General features: G+C 31.8%; 1 protein-coding gene across 1 annotated transcript; it reads left to right on the top strand.

Moving 5' to 3' along the window:
- The first annotated feature begins 5,714 nt into the window (after nucleotides 1–5,714).
- On the top strand, nucleotides 5,715–6,890 carry LOC131039335 (uncharacterized). Its single transcript, XM_057972047.1, has one exon. The coding sequence runs from the start codon at nucleotides 5,775–5,777 to the stop codon at nucleotides 6,438–6,440; it is 666 nt and encodes a 221-aa protein (XP_057828030.1). The 5' UTR covers nucleotides 5,715–5,774; the 3' UTR covers nucleotides 6,441–6,890.
- The last annotated feature ends 17,659 nt before the right edge of the window (nucleotides 6,891–24,549 follow it).

Below are 24,549 nucleotides of genomic sequence, written 5' to 3'. Positions count from 1 at the left end.
ATCTCAAAAGAGCAAGGGGGATTTGTAGCTGAAAGACAAATTCTAGATGAGGTGGTGATTGCTATAGAGGTTCTTCACTCTATGTTAGTGTCTAAGGAAAAGGCTTTGTTTATCAAGCTAGACATGGTGAAATCTTATGACATGGTTAAATGAAAATTCTTGTGCAAAATTCTTCTAGATTTTGGTTATAGTACTAAATGGGTGGATTGGACTATGAGCTATGTTACTTCTACATCTTTCTCAGTCATTATTAATAATGAGCCTTCTAAGTTTTGGGGGCTTCTCGAGGTCTCCACCAAGGAAATCCTTTATCTCCATATCTATTTAAATATTATTATAGCTGAGGGCTTTAGTAGATTTATTAAGGCTCAGATGTCCCAAGGTTTGATTTAAGACTTGAATTGGGGTAATAAATTGCCAAATTAATCCCACTTGCAGTTTTTGTGTGATATTACTTTGATGGGTATAGCCTCCATTCAAGAAGAAAATAATTTTAAACAAACTTTGATATTTATCTAGCTTCTTCAGGCCAAAAAGTCAATAACATTAATAAACCTTCTATTTTTTTAATACTCCTAAGTCTATTCAAATACAAATTGCTAATATTTTGTGATTTTGAATTGGCTCTCTTCTTTTAGTTTATCTTAGTATTCCTTTGGCTATGAGTAGATAGCTTACTAGCAGAATTGTTGGATAAGTTATATAGAAGTATCGATCATTGGACTCATCGATGGCTCTCCACTACTATAAGGGTGACTCTTCTAAAGTCTATCATCCAAGCTCTCCCTATTTATAGGTGTTTTGTTCAGGTGACTCCATATTTTATTAATGAATTCAATGCTCTTTCCTAGCAATTCCTTTGGAGTGGCACTTTGATTTCTTCTAAGTGGAGTTTAGTTAAGTGGGATAAAGTTCGTAGGACATAGAAATAAGGAAGGCTTGGTCTTCTCAGAGTCTCTAAATGGGAAAGCTTTAGGTACTAAATTATATTGGCAATGGTGCACCAGCCAAGATCAAGTTTGGGCTAGAATTGTTTCTAATAAATATCTAACAAGATTTGACAACTTAGATGTTCCTCGATCTTGAGGGGAAGGGAGTTGTTATTTATCATTCTTTGAAGATAAAGGCAAAGCTAATTAAACAAGAGCCTTTTTGGATCTGTAATAAGGGCTCAGATTCTTTGTTTTGGCTTGATTCTTGGGATGGTCACCCTCTGTTTCTTTCAATGTATTCGCACTTACAATCCCTTTGTGATAGTTTTATTGCATCTAGATGACACACGATGGTTGATTATAAGATTTTTCTACATTTGGGCTCAATAGATGTTTGTAAATGGAAAGACCCCCATGAATGGCCACTTAGAGAAACTAAGGGAGCTCGATAAGATTTAACTCAAATTCTTTGTAGGAGGAAGTGCAATTCTCTTACAAGGATGAAACTCTTGGCATGGGGTAAGGATTCTATTGGTATGTACTCAATGGATTCAAGGTATTTAGAGCTAGATAGATAGATGTTTTTAGTGGAAACATGTGTGGAACAAATTTTGTTTGTCTAAGTGCATTTTTTCCTCTGATTGGTTGTTCAGAATAGATGTAATACTTGGGGTAATTTGTGCAAGTGTGGCTTCCAAGGACCTTCTATTTGTATGCTTTGCATTCATAGTGAAGAATATACTTCTCATATTTTCTTTCAGTGTTCTTTCTCTAGGGAGATTTGGCATCTTTGGTGGGTAGTTTGGAATAAGGCTTATGTGTATGCCTCCTCTTTGGCTGAGTTATGAGACCACTTGGGTTAGCCTCTTGTTAAGACCTCTTTTCTTCGAGTTTCTTGGGTTATGGGGCCTCCTTTCATTTTATGGCATCTTTGGTTAGAACGGAATCATAGGAAATTTCAGAATGCAAATTTGGTTGTTCAACAATTGTGGAGGGAAATTATTAATACTCTTTAAGAGGCATTCTCGGCTAAGTGTGATCTTTCTGGTGCTATGGATCTTGGTGATGTAGGTATTCTTCAAAGGTTGAATTTTTTTGGTGGTGCAAGAAGTAAGCAAGTTACGTGGACCAGATTAGACAGTCAAAGAGGAAGATTAATCAGGTAGGCCAATGATTCCCTCCTCCTTAAGGAGTTTTGAAGATAAATACTGATGGATCCTTTAGGGGGAATCCTAGTCATGCAAATATAGGTGGTATTGGAAAAGATATCTCTAGTGTTGTTCAATTTCTCTTTTTCATTTATAAAGGGTTTCATACGAATAATTTCATGGAGGCCCTCGTCATCTTGTATGCACCGAAGAGAGGTTGTGTTCTTGGTTTGAAATAGATTATTTCTGAATCTAATTCACAAGTGATGGTGCATATGATGAATGAACAACAATTGGATGATGTTGATTGGCATTTAGTTGTGGTTATTTGATAGATTCTATGGTTGAGTAGGTCTTTGGAATTTGTTACTTTTTGTCATATTCCTAGAAATTGGGATAGAGTACCAAATTTCCTAGTGAAATGAGCATCTAATGGAATGCAAGGTTGGAATATTGTAGAAAGGGGACATTTGTTGGTAGATTTATCTCATTTGTTAGAGAAATTAGTTGGGGAGGATAGGAATGGTTAATTCTTTGTTCTTTGTTGGGCTACAGGTCTTTCTTGCTTTGTATTCTTCATTTTTTATTAATAATTTTTTACCCCTTTTGAAAATAAATAGATAGATAAATAAATATTTAATCTAAGGTAGAGTCTCAATATTATTTATAAATGGATTTTTTTCTCCCTCTTAAATTACAAGAGGGTTCTTAAATATTTCTTTTCCAAAGTCCAAATAAATCAAACTCTTGTAGGGTAGGTCGAGCACTATTTTCTTTTGTAAGGTCACATGTTTGTTTTTTTCTTAGCTTTGCTTTATCATTCTAATTATAGGATGTGATCTAATCTTATTGTTTTTTTAGGATTTGTTCATTGATTCCAAAACATTTTGTCTTAACTTCACTAATAATTATTTACTAAGGGTAAATTAGGATATAACATTTATTATTATTTTTAATTAAATATTATTTGTTATCTTATGTATTTTTAAAACATTTTATTTATTTCATCAACAAATAATATTTAATCTAAAGTAGAAGATCAATATATAATGTCATTTATATACCATATCTTGATATTAAAAGGATTGTATTCTCCTTAAAATAGGATGCCAACTAATCTTAATCCTTTTTAAGGATTTATTCATTGATTCCAAAATATTTTGTCTTAACTTCACTAATATTGATTGTTAAGGATAAATTAGGATATAACATTTATTATTATTTTTAATTAAATATTATTTATTATCTTATGCATTTCTTAAACATTTTAATTATTTTCATCAACAAATATTTAATCTAAAGTAGAATCTCAATATTTAATATCATTTATATACTTACCATAAATTGATAAAAGGGATTTTATTCTCCTTAAATTACTAGATAGTTCTTATATTTTTTTTCCCAAGTCAAAATAAACTAAATTCTTGTGGGGTAGAGAGAGCACTATTTCCTTTTATAAAGTGGCATGTGTGTTTTTGTTCTTGACTTTTCTTTGTCATTCTAATTTTAGGATGTGATACTTTAACTATTTATTTTAGCACATTATCTTTTTGAATCACAAAAAGAAAATCTTACATTTAGTACACTCTATATATAAAAAGGATTTTATTCTCCAACCAGTGAAGTACTATTTTCTTTAATAAAGTCACATTTTTGTTTTTGTTCTTTTGTTGCTTTGCCATTCTAATTTTAAGATGTGATCTAATTTTATTATTTTTTGCAATTTAATTATATACCCCAACTATTTATTTTAGTATATTATCTTTTTCAATAACAAAAATTAAACCCTAAAAACGAGTTGATATATATCCTTTTCAACATTAAAATAAATAAAATTCTTATAAGACTAGACTATATTTCCACTTTTTTTTTTAAATCAACTATATCCTTTAACTATTTATTTTAATATAAAATATTTTCATTAAAAAGGCCAAACAAAACCTATATTAGGTAGAGTTGATTTTCCTATTACATACTTTAGAGTGTTCAATAATTCATGGTCCCCATCTACATGACAAATTTTCTCACATGAATAGGGAAAGGGGTCAAATGGTCCACACTCCATAAAATAGCATGGTGTGTATGTTGTTTAGGAAACATGGAGGTGACCTTTTGAAACAAATTTAAAAAGTGCACCTCACCCACGTTGAAATTCTACTGTGTCTTCACATGTCTTGCCTTATTCTCATCCAAAGATGAAAAAGAAATTAAAAAAGCATTAATGGTGCCCATTTGTTGGCTTCTACTTGGACTGCAACATGATTTGGCCATTGCTATTCACATTACATGCATGGCCCCTAGTGGATTACTTTTGTTCTCCATTACCTTATGTCCACATTTGAGCTTGTGGGCCTTTTATGTTGGCCCTTCCACTTTTTCTATTTGCATTTTGTACATTATTTGACATTAAATAATTGAATTTTGTTTTCTAGGCATAAAAATTATAATATTAATAACAATTCTTACAAGTTATTGAATTTTTTTTAAAGAGAAAATCTATATATAATAACATGAAAACATAGATAGTATTTGTTTAATAATTTTATATAATAAAAATGTTTTCAATATAATATTATTTAAATATTGTAAACTTTTTAATCATTTCATTTTAAATATTGTAGTAGTCAAAGAATGACTATTTTAAAGATTTTTTATATATAAAGAAAATCCTTCTTCATTGTAAAGGGAATTCTCTTTTATTTTAATTAAAGATGTGAAATTTCTAGAGTTTGTGATAATAGTTTGAAATGTTTTTTCATTTGACTATTTGATTTTTCTTAGTAAAAAATATAATATGATAATAATTTCAATTTTTCACAATCTGTTATGTTTAAAGATTTTTTTAACAACAGTATAGTTTATTTCTATTAATCTTACATCCTCTCTAATTTAATTTTTTTCTTGATTTTTGAAGAAATTTTTTTAGGAATATTTAGGTTCAATATATAAATAATTTTCTTTTTTCTGATTGAGAAGATAAGGCTGTTTTAAAATATATAATCATCATATATTAAACACATTTAAATCATTGTTAATACATTTTAATTATGAATAATTCATTTTTCTTGACAGGAAGAACAAGGATTGCAGACTAATTTCTAGATTAAATCGTCTTTAATTTTTTTAGTATCAAGGTTTCCCTCACACACCTTGATCCATCATCAAGATAGTAGATAGTTGTAGGAATAGAATATAGCTCTCTACTACCCTGATGATAGATCACTAAGTATGAACATTGATACTAAAAAAATCAGACACCTTTTAATCCAGAAACTACTCTGCTTATCATTATAAATTGTGGCAATCTAATATCATTAAAAATTTAAAAAAATTAACAAATTAAAATTAATAAAATACCACTAAGTACAATACAATCATATAAAACAAAATGAGTAATATTATATGAGAATCAAAGATTTCAATACTTTTTATTGATTGAAAGAATCGTGAGAAAACCTTGGTAAAGGTGGTTAATCCAATGTATCATCATTGAAAAATAAATAAAGGATAGGAAGAATCAGCTCACTAAGGTGGTAAATTCTACCTACAATCGTACAAACAAACAGTTAGTGAAATCATAAAAACAAAAGGCTTTCAACTTTTATTTTTTTGGTGAGTGACTCATGGTGGAAATGATGGAAAAGTCTACAAGTATTTATCTATGTGACATTGATCATAATCAGATCAATCATCAATGGGAAACAGAAGCTGTTCTTCTACCTGCAAGTCAGGTGATGCAGGCAAAATCAAGGTGTTGCATGCCAATGGAAGCATTATCCTTGTGAAAGGCCCCATCAAAGCAGGAGAGCTGCTTGAGCAGCATCCTGGATATTGGATCTGCCACTCTGAGGCATTTTATATAGGAAAACCCATTGCTGGACTGCCTTCTAATGAGGACTTGAAAGTAGGCCATACATATTTTCTCCTTCCAAGGAGAAGCTTTCAGTCTGCACTTACAGTCTCCACAGTTGCTTCATTTATCTCAAAGGTGGTAGCAACATCTGCAACACAAAATGCTACTGCTAAGGGCCCAAGGAGCAATGCAAATATGCAGGCCAAGCCCTTTAAGATTCAGAAAAAGGGTGATTCTCTGCAAGTCAAGATCTCAGCTAACTTTCTTGCAGATCTTGTAATGGAAAATGGCTTGTCTTTCAGAGAGCATTCATATGGTAGTGATTCTAAAAGGCCTTTGTGTGACAGTTATCAGCTGATGGAGGATTATGCAAAGTTGGTGAGGCCAAGAAGCAGGCCTTGGAAGCCCAAGCTGAGTACCATCAAAGAGACTGATCATGGTAAGCCAGCCTTTCTGCTAAGATTGTTCAGTCACAGTGTCAGAGGTAACTTTGTCTATGGGGTTTGATATACACAACACTGAAGAAGATGTTGCAAAGTTGTGTTTTTTTCTACTTACTAAAATTTGGGTGCCCTTTAGAGCCTCATATTGTAAGCTTGGATCACACTCTTAAGATTTGTAATATTGTCCAGACTCTAAAGTTCTTATAGCTCAACCTGGCCATAGTTCTGTTGGAGTTATAAGAAGCTCTTGTGGACAGTCTTTGTTGTAATTGAAAGATTTGTACATATGGGTGTAGTGTCGTAAATTGTATGTTCATACAATTTCATGTTCATTTGATTCCTAGTTTGCATGTTTAAACTGATAAACCTCATTCCACTACTTTACAATAAATTAGCTTGAATGTACCCAGTGATCCTTATACCATCATCTCACCATAGGTTTGGTGGAGTGGTGGAAACCCTTGGACATAGTCATACATACTCAATATACTGGTAGTAATATCTTTTCTGAATACCTCCTACTTGTCCAACTTCATTGTATTACTTCTTTTATTACAGTAATGTTTGTGTTTCACTGAGATATATACTGCTAAACAACTGAAATCTATGATAGTCATGTTTGTGTCTAATTGAGATATGTGGTGCTAAATAACTGATGAAATCTAGGTGGGTTTCTCATGAATTTACTAATTTTGTTCAGAATGCATGCTGTTTAGGACCTTAAATGATGAGAGCAGATAATTTTATTATCATTCAGCAAAAATTGCATTATAAGAATTATTAAAGCCTATTTAAGATTGTTTAAAAGATTATTGTATGAATCATTTTAAAAAATTGTTTACTATCCTGATTTAAGACCTCTTATATGAGATTTTAACTGTAGATGTCTATATATAATTGTATGCTGATGACTATACCAAGCACAAAATTTAATAATAAAATCTGTTCAAAGCTTTTGATCTTGACTTAAATCAATGCTATACAGATTCATATTCTGGAAAATCCAAAGGTGTCCTTGATTTAAATAAGTTTAAACAAACTCAGCTTACGCATAGATTAATTTTTTTTTGGTAAAGATGAAATGCATACACTAGATTTTCAATTTTTATCATTTTTTAAATGGTCTGCTTCTGTTAAGATTGGAGTGTTCTTAGACCAGAAGAGACTCCAGAAATCCCCATAGGTTGGAGAAATCCTATGAATTTTACTGCTTAAAAGTAATACAAATGAAACATTCGATATCCTTATTCATTTTCTTTTAGATCAATAATTTCTGTGTACTAAAATGTTTATGATATTTAAAGCATTTCAGTTTTTTTTTTTAATGAAACCAGTCACAAATATTGTTGTATCTTCATTATTATACATACAAAAAGATCAACAATTGACAGTATAACATCAAATGAAGCACAACCATTATATTTTTATTATTATCGTTTTCTTACAATTTAGTAAAAAAAATTCAAACATGAAAAGTATGGTAACTTAATATCTGTAAAAATCTAAATTGTCAATATGAAAATCTTCACCAAGATATAAATTTGATGGCTATACGATTATATTAAAGAGATTTTTTATAATATAATATAATCAAAATTTTAAGAGAACTGTATTTAATAAAGAAAAAGATTTTGTATAAACTATCAGAAATTATATACAATTATGGTTGAATTTACATATTTTAAAATAAGATAGAATTTAATATTTGAAAGAAATTTTTTAATAGATCACTATTATAAAATATTTGTTTTTGACAGTCAAATCAAAACCATGATTTCTATTATTTAATAATTCTAACTATAAGAATTATCAATATTTTATTAAAATTATAATATTTCATAAATATTCATTTGAATAGATGAAAATGGTATTTTTAACTTGTAAATTTTATATCATTAATTACAAATTTTAAAAGTAAAACTAATTTAAATATATTTTATAAAAAAATAACAATGTAATATGAATAATACAATACATAACCACTCAAAAAAATTCAATGAAATAACCAATATAAACATTTAATCATTTTTAAATCATAATTTAATTAATTAAATTAATAAAAGGCTCTTCATTTTTTCATCTTGAAGAAAGGCAACTTTGTAATAAATTGATATTAGGGAACACCCATAGTGAAAAAAAAAAAATAAGACATTTTTTTTTTTTCGTCCATAAAATTAAGACATTTTGTTTTTTCTCAATACGCGGATGTCATTGAAATATATATGGGGAGGACTATGGAATAGATCTTAAAACATTAAACTATTCTAAAGTCAGAGTTTTATGTATCTTTTATATTATAAAAAATTATTATTAATTGTATTAAGGAAATGTATTGTTATTTTGTGATTTTTTTTTTTGAAATCTTATATTAATAAAATAAAATAAAAAAATTGTGATTGCTTTTTACTATTGAAAATCTTTTATATTTATTTATAATAGATGGAAGCAATTTTTAATTTTGAAAGCTAGAAGTTGTGATATTGTCATTATTGTTTATCTAGATATCAAACGCATTTCACAAAGTTTTGAGAAACTAGAGGCATTTCACAAGTAATAAGAAACCCAACACATGACATATTAAAAACTAAACAAGGTTGTCTATAGTTTGTCTAATGATAGACTTGTGGAGGTGATGGATTGTCCAGGTTAACCCTACCATTTGTAAAAGCTACATAATGTGAATTAATTAAGCTAGGTTGAATCAAAACAACCCTTTTGTATTGTTGTGTTCTAAACATGAATTTAATTGTAGTTTTATGTGTTACATATTTGTGCACACTTGAAGCTGTAATGATGTTAAATATGTAGTAGGCTCCAATCAATGTGAGATTCTCCTAGCAAAAAGGTCACTTTCCCTTATAGTCACATGGAAGGATGAGAATTTGACAATTACAACTTGTAGGAAGTTCTTGGGATAAAGTGTGTCTAGAGAAAATCAAAACAACATGCACAAAGTTAGCTTTCTTTCAAATCCATAACATTAATATGAGTCTTTTTCTTTTCATGAATAAGAAAACATGTGTATTTATTTATATGCCTCAAATTACCTACATTCTTGTCCTCATTTTAGTTTGAGGGAGACACCATCTAATCCAACATTAATGATGACCAAAGCCATGTTTAGGAAAATCTTAGACTTGGCCATGATCTTGAACCCCAAAATAGCATTACATGCATTTCAACATGGGGTATCATACATGCTACCTTTACATTGATATTAGCATCCACATATCATTTGACATGGAGGCAGTTGGCATTCTCCTTTTATTCATTATTGCACTTTAGTGTAGTACTTTTCTCATATGGGGCCTCTTATTCAATTTATATTTTTTATGTTTATATATTATATTATTGTGTTCATTTAAGTCATGTCAATTATATGTTGAAGTATTATGCTAATCTCTCTCCTTCTTGTGAGCCTTTATCCTTTATCATGACTTATACCTTATGCTTTGGGCCCTTTCCCACAAGTTCAATTCTATACCTATGAGTGGCTACTTCCTTTATCATTCTTTGTGTGCTTGTTCTTTTGGATGCCACATTGGGGAGCATATATCTATTCCAGTTGCTTATATACTTTCATAGGTGTTACTAGTCCATTAAGGGGACTCATAATTGATAGTTCTGATAATTAATGTAAGTACAGATGCCAAGCTAATAAGATGAGAGGGGGGGGGGGGGGTGAATCACACAAACTTAATCTTCCATAAAAACATCAAATTCAACCTCGGTAACCTTTACTTCAATAATATAACCAAAACTGTTAAACATGTAAACTCACAAGCATATAAACATCATAACACTCATAACACCAGATTTAACGTGGAAACCCAAATAGGGAAAAACCACTGTGGGACATCGGACCCACTAAGAAATATACTCTTCTAGAGTATGCTCGGTTAAAAGCAAATCCTGTTAAAGATTACAAACACATTGCTAGATGTGACCCGATTAAGGGATTTCCCTCATATCTGTTAGGATCTTCACCTTGTTAGAAGTGACCTTGTTAAAAGGATTTCAAACACTCAATCAAAATGTCACCTTGCTAGAGGGTTTTACAAATAAGACTGTTAAGTTGACTCGGTTAAGAAATTTTCTGTCACTTCACAAAATAACAGTAATAAAAATCTATCTGCAACTTCACATCTAAAATTCTAAAGCAGATTCTTATTTTCTCAATACTATATAGACATAGAACTAATCTTGTCCATCTGCTGGGCTCTATACTCTGTTATTGAAAACAGGTCTTCAAGCTTTAGTGCTCAGTAATCACTATGTAGCATCCTTGTGCATACACTTGCCCACATACATTGTTTATCAACAGTTCCTTATTTATAAACAATAGCTAACCGCTTAATCTCCCTGATCACATTTCCCATGATCAATCATAGCCATCAGATCTTTAAACTTTGTCCAGGTTCAATGTATTCGCCGATCTGAAAACATGTTACCCCACTTTGGAACTTGCATACATTTCTTGGAACTTGTGCTAGGGTATTACAGTTCAATCTGAGCTATAGATCTTCCTGCCGATTTTCCTTTGCCATAGATTCTTTAACAAACTTCATTCACGACATACCAATCATTTAATCATAGCCAACTCATCAGCTTCCTTCATTAAATAATGCTTTTATTCATTCAATGCATTTTGTTATTACTCGGTTGCAACTTGGTAAATACTAAACTTCACTCGGTAGACATTCCGCCTTCGTTAACCGATAGCGATAACCTTAGGGTTTACCGACTAGGTTCTTTGCTCGGTAACATAGTATAGTATTAACCTTACAATCAATAACATATGTATGATATCAAAACAATCTAAACATCATGATCTCATCATTGTCTAACTCGATAATAGTTGCCCATTGAATAACTTATTTCTCCCCTTATTCATCATATTCTTTCTGTGTCTTTTACCGACATCTTTATACTCATCAAATCATACTTCTTAAGATATGGCAACATCATACTGAATTAGAAAATCAATTTCTTGACATCAATGACAGAATAATAATATTAAGACAGTAAACATCCTTAATCAGTTTTATCCATAATCATCAACAACCTTCTCAATATCCTTATTGAAATGCCAACAATCTCTCCTTATCTGTTATAATGCCAACAATCTCCCCCTTTGGCATTGATGGCGAAATCAATTGATTTGACCTAATTGATTCGGATTGTTGTGAGATTCTAAAATGCTGAAATGCTCTCCTTCTGTCATCAAAATTCTCCCCCATACATTAGTCTTCTCTTCTCTTCTCTTTAGTCTTGCTTTTATTCAGTCTTCTCCCCCTTTCACAACAATGCCAAAAAAAGTAAAGAACTAAAACATAATTTCTGCCTGTATAAAGTGAATTCCTGCTGTTATGTATCAACTTAGTCTCGGTCAGAGAATTTTGTCTTCAATTCATGTTCCCTGTATTTGTTTCCTGCACACTTTTTAGAAAATCTCCTAAAGTATGTAAATCAGCATCAACTCCTAAAGATATTATGTAGAGTCACCGAATTGATGCCTTCATCGAACTTGGTCAATGAATAGAAGATAGGGGTAGGACCCCTAACTTACTTCTGAGATATTCAAAAGCGTCCCTTGACAGTGGCTTGGTGAAGATGTCTGCAATTTGTTCCTTTGTGCTAACATACTCCAACACCACTTTCTTCTCTTGAACTTCTTCTCTAAGATAATGATATTTGATAGAGATGTGCTTTGTCTTAGAGTTCATAATAGGATTCTTTGAAATGTTAATGGCACTAGTATTGTCACAGAATATAGTTACTGGCTCGGTAAATTTCTCATTTATACCTTCCAACAGTTGTTTGATCCATGCTATGTTGGTACAATTCAATGTTGCAGCAACATATTCAGCTTCTGTTGTTGACTGTGAAACACATCCTTGTTTCTTGCTAAGCCAACTCACTAGTCTTTCTCCTAAAAAGAAAGCTCCTCCACTTGTGCTTTTCCTGTCATCAATGTTGCCTGCCCAATCAACATCAGTATAAACTTTTAAATCAAATTTATTTCCTTTCTTATATACTAAGCCATAGTCTTCAGTGCCTTTCAAGTATCTGAAAATTCTCTTGATCACTGTCATGTGTGTTTCCTTAGGATCTGCAGAGAATCTTGCAACTATACCTACTGCATGTGCTATGTTTGGCCTGCTGTGAACAACATATTGTAACTTCCCAATCATGAATCGGTAAAGTGTCTCATCAATAGATGCAGATTCATCATTCTTTGATAGTTTACAGTTGGTAGTCATAGGAGTACTTACTGGTTTTGAATCCTCCATTCCAAAAAATTTCAAGATTTCCTTTATGTATTTGGATTAAGTAATGAAAATCTCATTTTTCATTTGCAGTATCTGTAAACCTATAAAATACTTTATCTCGCCGATTAATGACATCTCAAATTCTTTTCTCATTTCATTTCCAAAGTTCTTACATAGAGAGTCATTTCCACAAAAGATAATATCATCAACAAATATGGCTGAGATCAGTATTCCATTTTCATCATTCTTCATGTACATATTGTTGTTTTCACTTGTTCTTATAAAACCAATCTTGATTAAATAAGAGTGCAATCTTTCATACCATGCTCTAGGTGCTTGTTTCAAACCATATAAAGCTCTGTTCAATTTACATACCTAATCTTTATTCTTGTCTTCAACAAATCCTTCAGGTTGTTCAATAAAAACTTCTTCTTCTAATATACCATTTAGAAATGCAGATTTGACATCCATTTGATATACCTTGAAATTCTTGTACGCAGCATATGCCAACAATGTTCTTACTCCTTCAAGTCTAGCCACAAGTGCAAAAGTTTCACCATAATCAATTCCTTCTTCTTGAGCATAACCTTTGCAAACTAGTCTAGCTTTATTTCGATTGACCTCTCCTTTTTCATTCAACTTGTTTCTGAAAATCCACTTTGTATCGATTACATTTTTGTCCTTCAGTCTTGGGATTAGTGTCCATGTGTCATTCTTCTTGATTTGATCAATCTCTTTTGTCATCGCATTTATCCAATCTTCACTGTTAAATGTCTCTTTCACTATTCTCAGTTCAAATTTAGATATCAGACATGTGTTATGTCTCGGTTTGTTCCTTGTCATCACTGGATCATCCTTATCTCCTATAATCTGACTTGATGCATGTTGTCTTCTGACATACTTGGCTAATACAGGCTCAGTAGGCTCTGTGTGATCTTCTTCATCACTCGGTAACTGGATATTCTCTTCATTTTCTTCAACAGTTCTCTCGGTAAGACTTGTCGGTTGAACATAGACAAATTCATCATAATCTTCTAGTTCTTTGGAGTTTCCTTCATCATTTCTTTCTGCAAATTCTTCAATTTTCACATTTGCACTTTCTACTATTTTGTTAGATGATTTGATCAGACATTTAAATGCTTTACTTCTAGAAGAATAACCAAGAAATGTTCCTTCTTCACTTTTCTGATCAAACTTGTCATTTCTATCATCTTTGTGTACATAGCATCTACTTCCAAAGATTTTAAAATAACTTACATTAGGTTTCTTGTCATACCAGATTTCATATGGTGTCTTCAAAGTACCTTTCTTCAGTTGTACTCGGTTTAGGGTGTAAACTGTTGTTCTTATTGCTTCTCTCCAAAATGTTTGTGGCACTTTCTTTTCAATCATCAAGGTTCTGGCACAATCCACAATAGATCTATTTCTTCTCTCAGCTATTCCATTTTGATGTGGAGTTCTCGGTGCAGAGACTTGTCTTTTAATACCATGATCATTGCAGAATAAGTTGAACTCATCAGATGTGAACTCTCCTCCTCTATCTGATCTAAGACATTTCAGTTGTCTTCCTGTTTCATTTTCAACTCTTGCCTTGTACCATTTAAACATTTGAAAAGCTTCTGATTTTTCTTTTAAAAACATAACTGACATCATCCTTGAATAATCATCCACAAATAATATGAAATATTTATCACCATAATAACTTTGAACTTTCATAGGACCACAAAGATCGGTGTGCACAAGATCTAAAATTCCCTTAGAAGTGTAAGACTTACTTGTAAAGCTTGATCTTGTCATTTTACCCATCTGGCATCCTCGACACATAGCATTCTCAGGTTTTTCAAGACTCAGTAGACCTCTTACTCGGTGCTTCTTGCTTATTTTGATCAGATTATCAAAATTTACATGACAAAACCTTTTATGCCATAACCAGGTATCATCTATCTTTGCATATAGACATTTATTCCAAGTTGAGTCAAGGTGAAATGTATTACCTTTTGTTTGTGTCCCGGTAGTAGCTAACTTTCCATGCTTGTCATAAACTTTGACAATTCCTTTCTGAAATTCTATTCAGTAACCTGTATTGTTTAGCTGTGCTACACTCAACAAATTGTATTTCAAACCTTCAACCCAATAAACATCATTGCATCTTGCATTGTCAATAAGTGTTATGGATCCTTTACCTTTTACCGGACAGGGTGCATCATTACCAAATCTTACATAGCCTCCATCATATTCTTCTAACATAACAAACTTGTGTTTATCACTTGTCATGTGATGTGAGCATCCACTATCTATGATCCAAGAGTCATTAGTATTTATGTGAGATATTAGGGATTTTTCTTCATACCTTTCTTCATCTGATCCATCTTTGATAGCCACATAAACTACTTCCTATGTATCAGTTTCATCTGATTTATCATCATTGGATTCCTCATCAGCTATTAAGCATGTCTTTCTATCTCTTCTTCTGAAGTCTTGGTGTCCTCTGTAATGATTATCTTTCTGTCTGTCATCTTGGTAATCTCTCTTTTTAGTAGAATCTTTGTCAGGACAGTTAGAAGCCATATGTCCTATCTTATCACAATTGAAACATTTCAAAGGTAGTTTTCCCTTATACTTACCTTTGCCTCTCGGTAACCTTCTGGCTAATAGTGCTTCAAACTCTTCTTGCTTTCTGATTTCCTCATACAATTTGTGTACTTCATCCATGTTCTTGCGAAATCTTTCACTTGCTCCACTATGATCTCCTTCAGAGTACTTATACTTTCTTTCATTGTAATAATTAGATTCATCAAGATGAAAAGAGCTAAATGCATGTTCAACTTTATTTACCGATGACCCACTGTTATCAAAGTTACTTAACTCAAATGCATGTAGCTTACCAATAGTAGCATCTAAAGAAATTGGCATATTTGGTACAGACCTCAATTCATTGATTGCAGAGACTCGGATTGCATAAGCTAGTAGAAGGGTTCTTAATAACTTACTTGTTATGCCCTTTTCTTCAATGGTTCCACCTGCTCCTTTGATTTGATTGACAATCTCCTTTAGTCTTGTATTGTACTGGGTTATGTTCTCACCTTCATTCATCCTCATAGATTCAAGTTGCCCTCTTAAACTGTCCACTTTTGCTCTTTGAACATGTTCATCTCCTCCATACACTGATATGAGCTTGTCCCACATAGCCTTTGCATCATTGCAGCCTTCTAGATCATTAAAATCTGAATCGGTCAATGCAGATGTTATTTCAATCATTGCTTGGATATGTTCTTGCTTTGTCTTTATTTCCTCCATTGACAATGGATAGGTGCTCGGTGTAATGAAATCATTCTCTAGATAATATACAGCATATTCTCCAACTCTTGATAGGTGCAGCTTCATCCTTTTCTACCATGTAGAGAAACTTGACTTGATCAGCGTCGGTGCATGATCCCTCTTATACTTCTTTGGATCTTTGCCTCAAGTACCTTTAAACTTTTTCTTTCGGAGTCCAAAGCTTTGATACCAATTGATAGTTTTGATACTTAATGTAAGTACAGATGTCAAGCTAATAAGATGAGAGGGGGGGTGAATCATACAAACTTAATCTTCCATAAAAACATTAGATTCAACCTCGGTAACCTTTACTTTAGTAATATAACCAAAACTGTTAAACATGTAAACTCACAAGCATATAAACATCATAACACTCATAACACCAGATTTAACATGGAAACCCAAATAGGGAAAAACCACTGTGGGATTTCAGACCCACTAAGAAATATACTCTTCTAGAGTATGCTCGGTTAAAAGCAAATCCTGTTAAAGATTACAAACACATTGCTAGATGTGGCCCAATTAAGGGATTTCCCTCAGATCTATTAGGATCTTCACCTTGTTAAAAGTGACCTTGTTAAAGGATTTCAAACACTCAATCAGAATGTCACCTTGCTAGAGGGTTTTACAAATAAGACTGTTAAGTCGACTCGGTTAAGAGATTTTCTGTCACTTCACAAAATAACAGTAATAAAAATCTATCTGCAACTTCACATCTAAAATACTAAAGCAGATTCTTATTTTCTCAATACAATATAGACATAGAACTAATATTGTCCATCTGTTGGGCTCTATACTCTGTTATTGTAAACAGGTCTTCAAGCTTCAATGCTCGGTAATCACTATGTAGCATCCCTATGCATACACTTGCCCGCATACATTTTTTATCAACAGTTCCTTATTTATAAACAATAGCTAACTGCTTAATCTCCTTGATCACATTTCCCATGATCAATCATAGCCGTCAGATCTTCAAACTTTGTCTAGGTTCAATGTATTCGCCGATCTGAAAACGTGTTACCCCACCTTGGAACTTGCATACATTTCTTGGAACTTGTGCTAGGGTATTGCGGTTCAATCTGAGCTATAGATCTTCCTACCGATTTTCCTTTGCCATAGATTCTTTAACAAACTTCATTCACGACATACCAATCATTTAATCATGCCAGCTCATCAACTTCATTCATCAAATAATGCTTTTATTCATTCAATGCATTATGTTATTACTCGGTTGCAACTCAGTAAATACTAAACTTCACTCTATAGACATTTCGCCTTCATTAACCGATAGCGATAACCTTAGGGTTTACCGACTAGGTTCTTTGCTCGGTAACATAGTATAGTATTAACCTTACAATTAATAACATATGTATGATATCAAAACAATCTAAACATCATGATCTCATCATTGTCTAACTCGGTAATAGTTGCCCATTGAATAACTTATTTCTCCCCTTATTCATCATATTCTTTCTATGTCTTTTACCAACATCTTTATACTCATCAAATCATACTTCTTAAGATATGGCAACATCATACTGAATTAGAAAATCAATTTCTTGACATCAATGACAAAATAATAATATTAAGACAGTAAACATCCTTAATCAGTTTTATCCATAATCATCAACAACCTTCTCAATATCCTTATTGAAATGCCAACAATCTCTCATTGTCTGTTATAATGCCAACAATAATACCATTTTGTTGCTCCTATTTGAGCAATATCCGTATTCATTTATTTTATCTTCAAACCATGTGCTTACACAATGCATTCTTTATATAGTCATTGATACGTGCTTTGATACTTATATGATTACACAATTAAATGCTTATATTTACACATGGGGCTTCACTAGCTAGGCCATATTATATCACGTGTGTTCATATAGGAGGGTTTAATATCCCAAAAAATGAGCTCAATATATTGCCTATCTAGTGAAAATCGGGGGGTTTTTAATTCGGCGTATGAAAAATGCAATATCTGGTGAAAATATGGGGGTTTTTAATTTGGGTTGTGTATTGGGAGGGGGTGACAAAAAAGATTTTAGGGTAATATTTTTTGAAAATAGGGGGATTCTTTAGTATGCCATGAACGGACGTGATATAAGCCAGGTTCACTAAGTGAAGCCCTCGTGTATTTATATGAATATATGTTTGCATGCTTATATTACATTTTTAACACCCCAAGTTTAAGTGCCTCATTTTGTTGCTCATTTGTATTTTGGATTTTAATACTACATTATACTTGTTAATGATGTTATTTTAGTATTTTCATCGAGGTGTATGAATCATGTAATTTGGATTTATATCTATATGTGTGGAATTGTACACGTACAAGATTATGTTGTGTTTGGTACTTGTATTGTACTTACTAATGTTACTTATAAGGATTGTCATTAAGGTGAATGAATTTTAACCTAAATTTTTGCAAATGTGGGAGTTTGTTTATAATTGGGCTTAGTAGTGTTTACCTTCACTATTTTCATTTTGATGTGATATTTTTTCAATACATATTGAGTTCAATATTGTGATGAGTTATTTCAGAATTTTGTACAATTAAATTATGCTAGTGTAGATGGTTTCCAATTGTATTTACATTTTGGTATCAACCCATTGGTGACTATTAATGTACAGTGTGATTTGGCTATTTTGTATTTGGAAGGTATCCTTGATTCTTTCCTTGAGTTTGCAAGCAAAAGTGTCTCCAACAAAGATTAATTGGAGGCCATCAATTAGCATATATGTTATGTTTTATTTCCTATTTTACTCAAGTTTGAGAACTGTAAGATGTGACCTATGTAGCCTTGTGAGCCAAAATCTAAATTGGTCAATTCTAGATTCTCAATTCATATGAAAACTAGTAAAATATGCATAAGTTTATTTTCCATAAAATTTCCTAACTCCTATGCTTGATTTTATTTAATCATTCAATTTTGTTGACATGTAGTGATGAAATAAATTTAATCATAGTAATGAGTTATACCATAATTTTGGGTGTTTCATATTGCAATTAAATATCATGTGTGAAATAATAAAAATGTGTATTTAATCTACTTAATCATATTATTATCTAATAAACTACATATAAGTTTGGTTGTGTTGTCTTCTTTCAATTATTTAAAGTAAAATAAAAGACTATTTTTTTTATAGATTAAGCAAGGAAAGGGCCCTAATCTCAAGTTAATACAGCATTTAAGAATCATGAAAAGTACCAGTGAGTCAAACTAGCCTCACAACCTATCAAAAAGGCAAACAACCTCAGATAATAGCAAGATTAAAACTAAAACAAATAGAGAATAGTAGAGGAGAGCAGTCCTAGATGCTTCTATCATAGTGAATACACAATGCATGAAAATATTTAAAATGGATAATATCCAGCCTCTTGAAAATAATATTGCAACTATTTAGACAGGCCTATCTTTCCCATAAGGCAATGAAGAGATTGGAGAATGGGACTAAAATGTCTCTTTTCATTATTTAAAGAAATCATATGTAGAACTTGCCATAAATTCCATACAGCTTTAGTTGCCAGCATTACTTGTACCTCCTGTCTATTCTATTATGCAAAATGGCTCATCCTATGTGAATTGTACTAGTACTTCATCTTATTTGGTACTTTCTTTATTAACATGTTGTCAAGCTTGATTTTAGAATTTTTTGATTTATTTTCTTTCATTTGAAATAAGGTCTTTAATTTTTTTAGGGAACTTATAATATGACCAATAATTCCAATATCTATGTGCCAAGCCCAGGTTGGAAACAACATCTATTATATCGAGTTCCCCTTATAGTAAACATGTTAAATTTTGGATTGAATGGAGCTCCTTAAATATTTTTGTTGTCTTACATAATATCTCTTTTTTTCGTGGGGAGGAACCTCACCATTTAAAATTTGGATATTAAATTTTGAGTCCCCTCCTATCTCAAATTTGTTATATCCCTTATTTTTAAGTCTATTATCCACCATATTGTAGTAGCTTTTGCTTCATTTTTAGTGGTCAAGTTCCTAGACTCTTTGTAAATCCCTCCACAAAATTTCTTTTGTCGTCTCTTATTATCCCTCCACTTGTAGCCTCATCTAGATATCCTTTTGAGTATCCATCCAAATTTAATTTAATCCATCTCATACCAGGAGGAGTCCATGTGGTGTTTTTTTTTTCTTTTAAGAATTATGAGCCAGTTTATTTTTGTAAATCATGGAAAAATCCCCAATTTTGTTTGATTCTTAGTTCTAGATAGGAAGGCATATTCATTGAGCATCCATGGCCTCTTGATTTTATATTTTCTTTTAGACTATTAAATATGCTTAAGTAGAGCTCCTTATTATCTCTTTTATGATCTCTAAAAATGTGGTTGTTCTTTTCTTTCTATAATCCCCAAACAATAAAAGGTGGATTTTTTTCCACAATTCCTATATTGTATGATGAGAGAAAGACGAATTAGAATACCACCTCATCATGAAATATTTTAGAGACCTAGGGGAGAACCAATGAGAAGAAAGATTTTGAAATATCTGTAACCAAACCTCAAACTAGAGTAACAACAATGAAATAACATGTGATTACTGCTTTCTTATGCTTGATAACATAAATTACATATGTTAGTGTAAAGTGGAAAATTCAAGTTTAGCAAATTCACCACATGAAAGGGAGAAATCACTAAGACAATTTTCACTTGGAGGACTTTACATCAAAAGAGGGGATGAATCCATTAGATCCAATCCTAAATGACACAAGGACTAAATACTAATTAGATTGATTGTGTTTGGAATGTGGGTGTGTGCACCAAGATGGTGTGCAAAAAGTGGACACACACCAAAAAAAACTTGAAAAAAAAGCAACCATGTTCACGGTTTTAAAATTTTAAAATACCCCGTACATGGTTAGGTTAGTTGTGGCTAAGCCTAAAGGGCATAAACCACGTACGAGGTCCTTTAGGAAATAATACCGCATACACGGTCCTTTAGGAACTAGGACCTCATACATGGTCTTAGTTCCTAAAGGACCGCGTACACAGTCCTTGCTAATTTAAATTGTTTTTTTTAACTATCGACTGTAAATTTTCTACCTCACGGCCGAGAGAGAGTTTGAGCATGTTTTACCCTCGAAACCATGCACGGGATCCATTTCGTCACACCCAATCGCCTTGGAAAGAGGTTAGTTATGCATTTTTTTGTTTTTTTTGCACATTTGATAAATTTTATTTACGTTTTCAATTTAAATTCGTTGATTTTGATTAGTTTTTTTTAATTTTTGTTACCAATATCAAATTCTGAAAATCCAGAACCACAACAAGACGCGCCTCAAACCCCACAACAAAACCCATAGCAAAACCCTCAAGATACACCTCCAACTCCTCCTTTAGACCATACAGTAGCTACACAAGAGGAATTGCTTAATGAATTAAGGCAAAACACTGCTAAAATAACTAGACTGATTAATAGATTGACAACATCTGAGCTTGAGCATCATTTATCCCTTGCCACTAGCCTATAAACATTGGCTAGTGGTGCCACTATAGTTTCGAGTCAGATTACAAATGGGGAAACCATAGGGATAGATGTTGCACTTATTATGCTGATGGGTTATCATATGATGCAGTGAAAAATTAAAAAACATAAGTAAAGCACAAATATGTGTTCATTTTGTTGATCCTAGAACTGGTGATTCCTTACCTCTTAATGCAAAGAGGTTTCCCATACATTGGTGTACCAATGTGTAGATGAAGAATCTTTTTGGAATAGGTGGTGGATGGTCTTTGACGAACCACCTTATAATAATTTTGAGGTTCCATTATATTTTTTGAGGAAAGTATATTGTGAGTTTGTCCTCAATGAGTGGCCTAATTATTTTGATTTGAGAGAGTTCCATGGTAGAGGTGGCGGCTCTGCCCAAGATAGACCTAGAGCCCGTAGGGTATTAGACCCGCAGAGTCATCGCCCCCCTAGAACCCAAACCCAAGGTGCATGCAACGGTCCCAGTAGCCCTGAAAGAGTCAATGGAGCTACAAACTCTTCAGGCGGCCATAGAATTGACTGATGCGATCATCCAGCATGGGACATAGTTAGCACACCCTCTTGTCCCAGACGATGATCCATTAGATGAGGCAATTGGCATTGGTCTGCCCATTGAGCATGTGTGTCCCACTTTCTCAGGCATATGCACAGGGATGGATGTCAAGGCCAGTACATATGGTTCCACATCCAATCTATGCACGATTTGTGGGAGCAGATGTTAGACCCGCATGACTAAGGATATGGCACTGATGGATAAATTTAAGGACATGTTGTTTGTTATTCACCCGTAGACACGGTTGTGTTGATTTGAATTCATAACATTTTATTTATCAGACACTTAAAATTTGTAATTGTAAATGAATTTTTATTTAAAGATCAATTTAAATAGATACAAATAATATGCATTTCAGGATGCAGCAACGGGTGTTAATACACCATCTGATATTCCTCCCGCAGTTATTGCAGCTGCAACTTCGACGCCTGGGGTATAAAATTTGTAACATGTTAAAATAGAATAGTACTTTGAATTCAAAAAAAATTATAAGATATACTAACTCTCTTTAATGCTTGACAATTTTTTGTTTTGTAGGTGTTGACAGGGGACCAAATGTCCCACATTCAGATATCCTTATTTATATCCTTATTTTTTGTTTTGTAGGTGTTGACAGGGGACCAAATGTCCCACATTCGGATATCCTTATTTATATCCTTATTTTTTGTTTTGTAGGTGTTGACTGCTTAAAAGTAATACAAATGAAACATTCGGATATCCTTATTCATTTTCTTTTAGATCAACAATTTCTGGGTACTAAAGTGTTTATGATATTTAAATCCATATGCATTTCAGTATTTTTGAATGAAACCAGCCACAAATATTGCGTTCTTGTATTTTCATTACTATACAAACAAAAAGACTAACAATCGACAGTATAATATCAAATGAAGCATAACCATTATATTTTTTTTTATTATTGTTTTCTTACAATTTAGTAAAAAAAAATTAAACATGAAAATTATGATAAATTAATATCTATAAATATGGAAATTGTCAATGTGAAAATTTTCACCAAGATTTAAATTTGATGGCTATATGATTATATTTGAAGATTTTTATAATATTATATAATCAAAATTTTAAGAAAACTGTATTTCATAAAGAATTCTTTTTTTATAAACTGTGAAAATTATATACAATTATGATTGAATATACATTTCTGTTTTATAGTATATATTTCAAATCAAAACCATGATCTCCATTATTTAATAATTCTAAATATAAGAGTTATCAATAATTTATTATTATATTTTATAAGTATTCATTTGAATAGATTGAAGATGATATTTTAAGTTTTGTATCATTAATTATAAATTTTAAAATTAAAACTAATTTAAATAAATTTTATAAAAAATAACAATGTAATATGAATGATACAATACATAACCACCCGACCAAAAAAATCAATGAACTTTTAACCATTTTTAACTCTTAATTTAATTAATTAAATTAATAAAAGGCTCTTCATTTTTTCATCTTGAAGAGAGGGAACTTTGTAATCAGTTGATCTTACGGAACACCCACAGTGAAAATCATAAAATTAAGACATTTTGTTTGAAAGTAAATACATCAATTTATCAAGACTCGGATGTCATTGAAATGTGCATGGGGGGGACTATGGAATAGATCTTAAAATATTAAACTATTCTAAAGTCAACGTTGAATTTGTTTAAGACTTCTCAGTATCCACAGTTTTATGTAACTTTTTATATTTTAAAAAAATTATTAATTGTATTAAAGAAATGTACTATTATTTTGTGTTACACTGAAATCTTATATTAATAAAATTAAATTAAATTAAAAAATTTGTGATTGCTTTTCATTATTGAAAATCTTTTATATTTATTTATTTTAATTTGTAATAGATGGAAGCAATTTTTAATTTTGTAAGTTAGAAGTTGTGATATTGTCATTATTGTTTGTCTAAATATCAAACGCATTTCACAAAGTTTTGAGAAATTGGAGGCATTTAACAAGTAATAAGAAACTCAACACATGACATTAAAAACCAAACAAGGTTGTCTATAGTTTGTCTAATGATAGACTTGTGGAGGCAATGGATTATCAACATTAGCCCTACCATTTGTAAAAGCTACATAATGTGAATTAATTAAGCTAGGTTGAATCATAACAACCCTTTTGTATTGTTGTGTTCTAAACATGAATTTAATTGTAGTTGTATGTGTTAAATATTTGTGCACACTTGAAGTTGTAAAGATGTTAAATATGTAGTAGGCTCCAGTTAATGTGAGATTCTCCTAGCAAAAAGGTCACTTTCTCTTATAGTCGCATGGAAGGATGAGAATTACAACTTGTATAGGGATAACTTTAAGAAAGCACCCCCCGAGCAAAACTGTAAAACCCTAGCAAATCAGGCATTATTTTTTGGGGGAAATTTTCATATTGATGGCGAAATTTTTTTTCAAAGTAGGAAAAAACATTAATTTGTATTGAAGAGAAAGCGGGGGGGGTATTATCCCAAACAAGCATATTATTGTTGATTTTTGTC

Source organism: Cryptomeria japonica, chromosome 9, assembly GCF_030272615.1.
Source record: "Cryptomeria japonica chromosome 9, Sugi_1.0, whole genome shotgun sequence".
Classification (NCBI taxonomy): domain Eukaryota; kingdom Viridiplantae; phylum Streptophyta; class Pinopsida; order Cupressales; family Cupressaceae; genus Cryptomeria; species Cryptomeria japonica.
The sequence above is the reverse complement of the archived record's forward strand: the minus strand, read 5'-3'. Positions and strand labels throughout refer to the sequence as shown.

Coding starts and splice junctions, on each gene's coding strand:
- LOC131039335 (XM_057972047.1), top strand. CDS start 5,775: ATGGGAAACAGAAGCTGTTCTTCTACCTGCAAGTCAGGTGATGCAGGC.